The sequence below is a fragment of the Myotis brandtii genome, unplaced genomic scaffold (assembly GCF_000412655.1).
Source record: "Myotis brandtii unplaced genomic scaffold, ASM41265v1 scaffold190, whole genome shotgun sequence".
Classification (NCBI taxonomy): Eukaryota; Metazoa; Chordata; class Mammalia; order Chiroptera; family Vespertilionidae; genus Myotis; species Myotis brandtii.
The window spans coordinates 5,035,888-5,045,647 of record NW_005357076.1 but is presented as its reverse complement, the minus strand read 5'-3'; the positions used below and the strand labels follow the sequence as shown (position 1 = coordinate 5,045,647).

General features: G+C 36.4%; 1 protein-coding gene across 3 annotated transcripts in view; it reads right to left on the bottom strand.

Annotated features, from left to right (window-relative positions):
* The window catches only part of P4HA1 (prolyl 4-hydroxylase, alpha polypeptide I), a 62,616-nt gene that overhangs the window by 48,310 nt on the left and 4,546 nt on the right, over positions 1-9,760 (bottom strand). For 2 of the 3 annotated variants that reach the window (XM_005864681.2, XM_005864680.2), the window contains exons 2-5: positions 8,874-8,970; positions 7,581-7,732; positions 5,029-5,166; positions 922-1,161 (exon numbers count right to left, since the gene is read on the bottom strand). In XM_005864681.2, coding sequence (XP_005864743.1) covers positions 922-1,161; positions 5,029-5,166; positions 7,581-7,732; positions 8,874-8,970 — 627 coding nt within the window. The remainder of the gene's footprint in view (positions 1-921; positions 1,162-5,028; positions 5,167-7,580; positions 7,733-8,873; positions 8,971-9,760) is intronic. The other variant, XM_014538396.1, reaches the window with a different exon arrangement.

Below are 9,760 nucleotides of genomic sequence, written 5' to 3'. Positions count from 1 at the left end.
GGACACAGACAATAGGGTGGTGAAGACCTGGGGAGGGGGGTAGGGGCAGGCTGGAGGGGATCAATGGGGGCAAAAAGAGAACATATGTAATATTTTCAACAATAAAGAATTATTTTTTAAAAAAGAAAGAAAAAGCAACTTTCCTACAATGAGTAAAGTTTTTTTTAAGTCAAGAGGGGGAAAAAAATCATTAAAAAATACTGGGGGGAAAAAAGGGTACTTGGACCAATATCTCAATTTATTCATTCAACTAAGATATAATAACCTAATTATCAAAAGTTCACTTTCTGATGGCCAATCCTTTTGAACTGTTTCACTCTTCTAACACATATATATTTATCTATTCATAAAAATATTAACTTTTTTAAAGTTTAAAGCTTCATTATATACCAAAGGCCACCAGAATTTATTAGCATACAACTTTACCTCCAGAGATTCTGATTTATAGGTCTGGGGTGGAGCTCAAGGAATTTTCATTTCTAATATGTATCCAAGTAGTTCTGAGGCACATGGTCCCTGGATCATACGTAGAGAAACACTACAACTCTGTTCAAAATACTAGTTGTGAAATCCTCATAAGCTATCACATTTTTCTATCACTTTAATATGAAATGCAATTAACCAAAAACACCCTTCAAAGGAAACTAGTTAATATTTAATATAGCAACATGGTAAATAAACATTTTTGACTGAGTTAGCTAGATTAGGTCCAATTTTGAAATTCCTGAAGAGCACAGAGCAGAGAAACACAGCCACTATTGTAGTACTACTAGGTGAGAAAAATCAACTGCTTTATTTAGAGGCTAATCAGAAAGAGGATCAAGTATGTCTGACAAACAAGGTGCTTGAATTCTAACGAATAAAAAGTACCACAGCTATATGATGAGATATATAACCCTGAACTATGTCAAGTTAACATACCTAGTTCAAGAAGCTTCTTTGTAAGCAAAAGTGCCTTATCGAGGTCTCCCTGCTGGTACACCGCGTAGCTCAAATAATCTAGAACAGAGACCTTATCAGTGGTAGAAACCTCGCCTTCATCCAGCTGCCTGAGTGCCTGTTCCATCCACAGTTCTGTATGGTAATAATCTGCTTCTGTATAGGCCACTTTGCCCAACTCAAAACAGTCCTCAACTGTTAGGAAAGATTTGTGTTTCACTCCTATGGAAAGAAAATACAGAGCACTTTAGGATTCTTAATACTACTCCATGTTTATTCAGGGCTATACAGCCTTCAAAGTGCTATCTCACTTTCATTTGATTTTCACAACAATCCTCTGAGGGAGGAAAGCAGGAATAATCCTACATTTATAAACCGAGAAAAAATTTACAAGGTAATGAAACATGGCAAGAACCTAGCGGACAAGGGACCTAGATATCCCAAGATTTCAATTATCAGCATCATACCAAAATGAAACATCAATGAAGTTGAAACGTGCAATTTTCTAACAGAGCAGGACTCATCAGGTGAGATATATCCATCTTCCTCCTACCAACCATCTGGGTAAGAGATGGCTGGACAGGAAGAGAAGCAAACCTGTCAATTGGCTCCCTTACCTCCTCCTCCTTCCCTTCCCAACATTAATGATATGTAATTTACATACCATAAAGTTCACCCATTTAAAAAATATAACAGTTCTTAGTATATTCACAGAGTTGTGCAACCATTACCATAATCCAATTTTAAAACATTTTCATCACCCCAAAAAGGAAACCTGTAACCATTAGCAGTCACTACTCATCTTCCCTCCTCCCCCCGCCCATCCCAGCCCTAGACAACCACTAATCTACTTTGTGTATCTATAGATTTGCCTATTATGGTTTTGTCATATAAATAATATCATGAAACATATGTTCTTTTGTGACTGGCCTTTTTCACTCAAAACAATGTTTTCAAGGTTCATCCATGTTGTAGCATCCTTTTTATTGCCAAATAGTCCACTGTATGGAGAGACTATATTAGTTGTTTCCATTTATTTGGCTTTTATGAATAAGTTACTATGAACATTGGTGTACAAGTTTTTGTGTGGACAAATGTTTTCATTACTCTTGAGTAGAATTGCTGGGTCCTATGGCAACTCTATGTTTAACATTTTCAGGAACTGCCAAAACTATTTTCCAAAGTGGCTACCCCATTTTACAATCCCAACAGCAATATATGAGGGTTCCAATTTCTCCACACCCTCTCCAATACTTGTCATTGTCCATCTTTTTTATTACAGCCATTCTGGCAGGAATGAAGTAGTATTTCACTGTGGTTTTGATAGTATTTCCCTAATGATGATGTTGAATATCTGTCCACATACTTATTGTCCATTTGTGTATCATCTCTGGAAAAATGTATATTCAAATCCTTTGTTCATTTAAAAATTTGGTTATTTGTCTTTTTATTACTAATTGTTAGAGTTCTTTACATACTCTAGATACAAATTCCTTATCAGACATACGATTTTCAAATATTCTTTACCCACACTGTGGGTTGTCTTTTCATTTTCTTTTAACTATTCTTGATTTTTTTAAATCTTCACCCAATGATATTCTTTCCATTGATTTTTAGAGTGGAGGGGAGGAAGACAGGAGGAAGGGGAAGGGGGAGAGGGAGAGACATTGGTATGAGAGAGACACATTGATCAGCTGCCTCCTATATGCAGCTTGACTGGGGCCAGGGATTGAACCTGCAACCCAGGTACATGCCCTTGACTGGGAATCAAATCCACAACCCGTCAGTGTACAGTCCGACACTCAAACCTCTGATCAACACTGGCCAGGGCTATTCTTTTTTCATCCTCACCTGAGGATATTTGTTCCACTGGATTTTTTTTAGAGAGAGTAGAAGAAAGAGGCAGGGAGGGAGGGGGGGAGAGAAAAACATCCATGTGAGAGAGACATATTGATTTGTTGCCTCCTGTTAGCACCCCATCCAAGGCAGGAGATGAGCCTGTAACCGAGATAAATCCCCTTAACTGGAAATTGAAGCCATGACCCTTCAATCTGAGGGCTGACGTTCTAACCACTGAGCAAACCATCCAGGGTGACCAAGGCTATTCTTGATGTTTTATTCCAGTGTCTTTTCACTTTCTTGATTGTGTACTTAGAAGTATAGAAGTTTTAATTTTGATAAGTCTAACTAAGTATTCACATTTTTAAAAACATCAATCCTTTCTGCCTACCATATTTAAAAAAATCACTCAGATTGTGCAATATTCCCACATACAATCTGAACAAGTGCACACACTCCATGAATACAAAGCACATGATGAAAAAAGCCATACACCATACACCAAATCTGCTTCTCTTGTGTTCTCTATTTTCCTGAATGCAACCATCTAGTTGTTGAAGAAGCCAGAAACCCATATCCAGTCCATCATCAGATTCTACCATTCCATCTCCTATGCAGCTTGATAACCTACCCACTTCTCTCCATACCCACGAGCTACGAATGTCATCTCTCGCTCGAATTTTTACAACAGCCTCCTCTGTGATTTGTCCCTTCCCCCAGATCTCAATCCAATCTCCATTCTGCAGCCAGAATATTTCTAAAAAAAGAAAATCATATAACTTCCCTGTTTAAAACTTCTCAGTGGTTCCTCATTGCACTCAAAACAGTGCAAATCCCACATGGCTTACAAAGTCCTTCAAGAAAATAGCAAGTGTTGGTAAGGATGTTGAGAAATTGTGCACCAGTGGTGGAATGTAAAATGGTATATCTACTATGGAAAATAGTATGGCAGTTCTTCAAGAAATTAAAAATAGAATTATCATATGACCCAGCACTTCCATTTCTGGGTATATACTAAAAGAATGGAAGGCAGGGTCTTGAAGAGACATTTATACACTCATTTTCGCAAAAGAACTATTCATAATAGCCAAAATGTGAAAGAAATCCAAGTGTCCATTAATGAATGAATGGATAAGCAAAATACAGTATACACGTATAATGGATTATTATTCAACCTTAAAAAGTAAGGAAATTCTGACATTTGCTACAACATGGATGACTTTTGAGGTCATTATGCTAAGTGAAATAATCCAGTAACAAAAAGACAAATACTATATAAGGTACTTAGAGTAATCAAAATCATAGAGACAGAAAGTAGAATGATGATTTCCAGGGTCTGGGGGTAGGGGAAATGGGAGTTATTATTTAATGGGCATATAGTTTCCATTTTACAAGATCAAAAGAGGTATCGAGATGGATGGTGATGATGGCTATACAACAAAGCGAATGTACTTAATACCACTAAACTGAAATTTAAAATTGGTTAAGGCCCTAGCCTGTTTGGCTCAGTGGATAGAGCGTCAGCCTGCGGATTGAAGGGTTCCAGGTTTGAGTCATACCTTGGTTGCAGGCTTCTCCCTGCCCAGGCAGGAGGCAACCAATTGATGTGTTTCTCTCACATGGGTGTTTTTCTCTGTCTTTCCCTCTCTCTTCCACTCTCTCTAAAAATCAAGGGAAAAACATCCTCAGGTGAGGATTAAAAATTTTTTTTAAATAAATAAAATTGGTTAAGATAGTAAATTTTGTTGTATGATAAAAAATAATGTAAAGCAAATTATTACAAAATAATCAGCTATAACAACAAAAGAACGTTTTGCCAAAAATACTAGGTCAGAAAGCAGGATGTTCTACACTGCAGGACATTTTAAAAATTTACATATACCCTAGAGGTCTTGGTTTCTAATCACTGAACACATAAACTTTGATTATCAATTCCCTCATAACTTTATATACAAACACTGGGTATTATTAAAAAAACGTTTGGAAAAATTATTGTTTCTTTTTCTTACACACTAAAATTGCCTACTTAAGTTTAGTCCCTATAATTATAAGCTTTCAAAATAACAAGCAAGAAGCTTATCCACAACTATTAAGTGCTACTGAAATGGAGGGTTGTTTTGTTTTCAAGGCGGTGAAACAAACTGAAGTTAAAAATCTTAAAATACAGAAGTCTTTTTTACATTTACATTGTCCTACTGGACTGCACAGAGAAGCCAGGTGTTAGGTATTTTATAGACTAAGAATTCTTACCTGGAAGATTACCCTTTGAGATAGTATCTGTATCCAAATTGTAGGTGTCCTGGAGACGCAACAGAGCTTTAGCGGCCCCAACCTGATCTTCATCATTAGGGAAGTACTGTCTCTGAATGGTTAGGTTAGAGATGAAGCCTTGAAATAAGAGGGAGAGAGACTCTAGAAATTCAGAGACTTCAAATTTCCAAATCAGATTTTTCAGAACTGATTTTATTTTACTTTTCCACCATGCTATGTTCCACATGCTCCACAAGAAAAAAGCTGCACTGAATCAGACTTGACATGCCTCTAACTCCATCAGTCTTCCCAAACCCTTTCCAATGTCGCTTACCCGAAGTCAATGCATAAATTATGTCTGTGTATAAGTAAAGATCAACTAACATAGTAATTGAGCTTTTAGTTATACAACATAGGCTCCACTAAGCTTGAAAAATGAACAGATTTATGGATTTGAAAATGATATTCAATTAGCAACCAATTATACTTTCATATAACAGTTGGTAAGTAAAATGTATGCTCTTAAAGTCTATTTTTTCTTCTTCCATGTGCCACACATTATATAAATATAAAAATACAAAGTGTGGTTGAATTCTTTAAGGGGAGGAAGAATTATTAATTATATGTTTAAGATTATCAGGTAAGCTAGTTTATTAAAATATATTTGGATATAATTATTGAATATAGTGTTCATCAAGTATACTTTTTTAGTTTTAAGGGCAACTCTCAGTCACAATATCCACATGGAATTTTATAAGCAAGTTTTACAGATAACTATATTTTTTATGCCCCAAAACAAAATCCTCTCTTGAATGACTACCACAATTAAAATGTCAAAGTCTCAAGGTTTACCTTATAAAAGAGCTCAGGACATACAGATCATTATTTGAGAATTTTAAAATTAAATAAATGAATGAATATTTCTTCATGACCTTTATAATGTTCTCATGGTGTTATATAAGAGTGAAAATAGCCTAGCCGGTTTGGCTCAGTGGATAGAGTGTCGGCCTGCGGACTCAGGGGTCCCAGGTTCGATTCTGGTCAAGGGCATGTACTTTGGTTGCGGGCACATCCCCAGTGGGGAGTGTGAAGGAGGCAGCTGATCAATGTTTCTCTCTCATCGATGTTTCTAACTCTCTATCCCTCTCCCTTCCTTTCTGTAAAAATCAATAAAATATAAATTAAAAAAAAGACAGAATGAAAAAAAAAAGAGTGAAAATAATCACAGTTATTTCCTCTCATCATGAATAAGTATTCATAGTTCTTGCCTTAGTTTTTCTTTTCAAGGTTTCCTATCCTATGCAAAATAATTTAGTTTACTGCTTACAAACACTTGTAAGCACCCTTGCAGTATTTCATCTATACAGCTAGCTCAATTTTCTCCCCCTTTCTCTTTAAAAAAATAATTTTTTGCAACCTTCAGTAATTCAACAGATATTTGAGCCTCTACTATATACTAAGCATAATCTCTTTATTTCCTTAAACTTCTAGTTTTCTGTGTCTGTATTAAAATATCTTAAACTACAATTTATTGTTTCAACTACAAAAACATTCATTATTACTGTTTGCAGCCTCCGTTTTAAAACTTACTGTCTACGTTAAGTAAAACAATCCTAAGTCTCAAAATACTATGTTGAACACTGCTAACACTTTTTCTTATAAAGTACCACTACTTCCAATACATTAAAAAATTGATTAGAAAATAAAGTTTACCCCAAATTTTTAAAATAATAAACAGAATTACAAAACCACCATTAACACTGGAATTCTTCAATTAGATGCAACTATATATAGTTCATGATAAAGTACATTTTTGAAGATTTATTTGGGGTCATTCATACCCTTCAACAATTAATATAATATGCTGACTTTATAAATACATTTTTAAAGGATAGTCCTTTCAATGCGCAGGAAAAGAACAGACATAGCTCTAGCACAAGTCAAAGCCAATACCCTTCCATTTCTACAGTCTGAAGGCAATCCTAAAATTGCCCTAGCCAGTTTCGCTCAGTGGACTGAGCGTTGGCCTGCGGACTGAAGGGTCCAGGGTTCAATTCCAGAAAAGGGCTCATGCACGGGTTGCGGGCTCGGTACCCAGTAGGGGGGTGCAGGAGGCAACAATTCAATGATTCTCTCTCATCATTGATGTTTCAATCCCTCCCTCTCTGAAATCAATAAAAATATTTTTTAAAAATAAAATAAAATGAAAATGACTATCTTCAGAAATGAAGCTATATCCCAAATAATCAATTCACATTTGTAGATCTCAAAACAAAAAGCAGTAGTGTTAGTCACTAACAGCAAAAATTACTTTTTTTGACAATGAAGTTTTATTTTTATTTCTTTGTTTCCAGTTTTTATTCATCTTTTATTTTTTTATCAAGAAATTTGGGATTAAAATAAATTAACTCTGATCAGACCAAATATACCCCAGCAATAATTCAGTTATAACAATGAACACTTGATGTTCTGGGAACTGAATATATCGCTACTTTCGGCATTTCTACAGGTGGTAGCAATAGTGCCTTACTTTTTGGGCTCATTAGTCTTACCATCTGACATATCCTTAAGGACGAGATTTTCCAACTCACTCCACTCAGTATTCAGACGTTTCATTAACTTGAATGCATTTACAGGGTGCCCGACAAATCCTTCTGGATCTTTTGTCGCTGTGCTAGTTAGCCGATCTAACTTCTCTGCCCATCTATACATATAAGGTGTATAGAAAGAAAAACACAATTTAGTAAAGCACTAAAAAAATTAAAAGAGACTAGATTACAGGTTTTTTAATTAAAACAATATCTAAAAATTATTTTTAAAAGTAAAATTATGGCCCTAACCAGTTTGGCTCAGTGGATAAAGCGTCAGCCTGCGGACTGAAGGGTCCCAGGTTCGATTCTGGTCAAGGGCATGTACCTTGGTTGCGGGTACATCCCCAGTGGGAGGTGTGCAGGAGGCAGCTGATCGATGTTTCTCTCTCGTCGATGTTTCTAACTCTTTATCCCTCTCCCTTCCTCCCAGTAAAAAAAAAAAAAATCAATAAAATATATTTTTTTTAAAAAAATAAAATTATGAAGGTTTTTTAAAAAGCAAAATTCTATTATGGGTAAAATCTAGAATGGCAGAATCAAAATATAACTACAAGACTTCTTTTTTAGTTTTGTTTCTCCCAAGTAGTTACAGTAAATGAAGTCTATCTTAGTAAAAGTTATGATTGGATCCCTCTAATAATAGTCTAAAAATTCATTTCCCCTCAGGTCCTTAAAGCCAAATAACTGATTATTACAAAGTATAAATTAGCTCAATCCAAATTCAGTTATATCTCCATTTAAATCAAACATTCACCAAAAGTTCACATTCATTACCTAGGAACTATATTTTAAAACAAAAAACTGATTACTTAGCTACTCGTTAAACAAAAAATAATAATTCTCAAGTTAGGATTAACTATGAACCTGAGTCAATTAAAAATAAATTACCATTTGAGTAAAAACTATATAAATTAAATAATACTAACCACACTTATCACTGTAATCTCTAGAATGGAACCCTAAGAGTGAAGGATAAATAGAATTGGGGAACTGCTCCAGAAAGTGGCTTGATTAGGGAGGTTATAGAACAGAAGCTATTAGGAAACATTCAAAAAAAATTGTCAGTCAACAACCCATACCCATTTATATTATCTCAACCCATGTTCTTCCATGTGAACTCTTGGCCCAGGCCTAACTATTGTTTTCTGTGTTCCTATTTAAGCCATTTCAGCTGGCTTTTTAAGACTAATGGCTTTAATTTCTACTCAAATGTTTTAGCTCTAGAAAGAAGTCATAATAAAACACTTTGCTTACTTTTTTATTTGTTCTAATTTGTCTTCTTCTGCCTTAATATAGTCTTTCAGGGAAGTCACCAGATCTTTCTCTGTATGAATCAAATCAGTCATCTGACCTAAAGAGAAGGAGGAAAGATTAGCAAATACCCATATTCCATCAGCACAAGTATTTTAGACTAATCCTGTATAATAAAAGGCTAATATGCAAATAGATCAAACGGGGGGAAAGACCAGTTGCTATGACGTGCACTGACCACCAGGGAATGGACGCTCAATGCAGGAGCTACCCCCTGGTGGTCAGTATGCTCCAACAGAGGAAGCACTGCTCAGCCAGAAGCCCTGAGCCGAGCTCACAGCTGGCAAGCATGGCGGTGGCGGCGGGAGCCTCTCCCGCCTCCACGACAGTGCTAAGGATGTCCGACTGACAGGCCTAAGCCATCAGTTGGACATCCCCTGAGGGCTCCCAGACTGTGAGAGGGTGCAGGCCGATTATCTACACTAATAAAAGAGAAACATGGTAATTAGCGTACAACCGCTACCCTTCTCATTGGCTAATCAGCATATCCTTATGCAAATTAACTGTCAGCCAAGATGGTGGCCGGGCAGCCATGCACTGAAGCGAACAGGGAGGCTTGCTTGCTCCAGTGACGGCTGACTCTAACATTCCCCGCCTGAGTTGCCGGCCTCTCAGCTGCAACTCTAAGCAACTATGTACTATGTTGCAAATAAGAAGCTAAACAAAACCCCAGAAACCGGCTTTCAGTCAGCCAGGTTCAGCCAGCTGGACCGCAACATTGTATCAAATACAGAAGGAAAAACAAAGGCCAGAAACCAGCTTTCAGCAGCCGAGGCCTCAGAGCTAAAGCTGGCCCAGAATAAAAAAAAAAAAAAGAAAAAAAGGAGCAG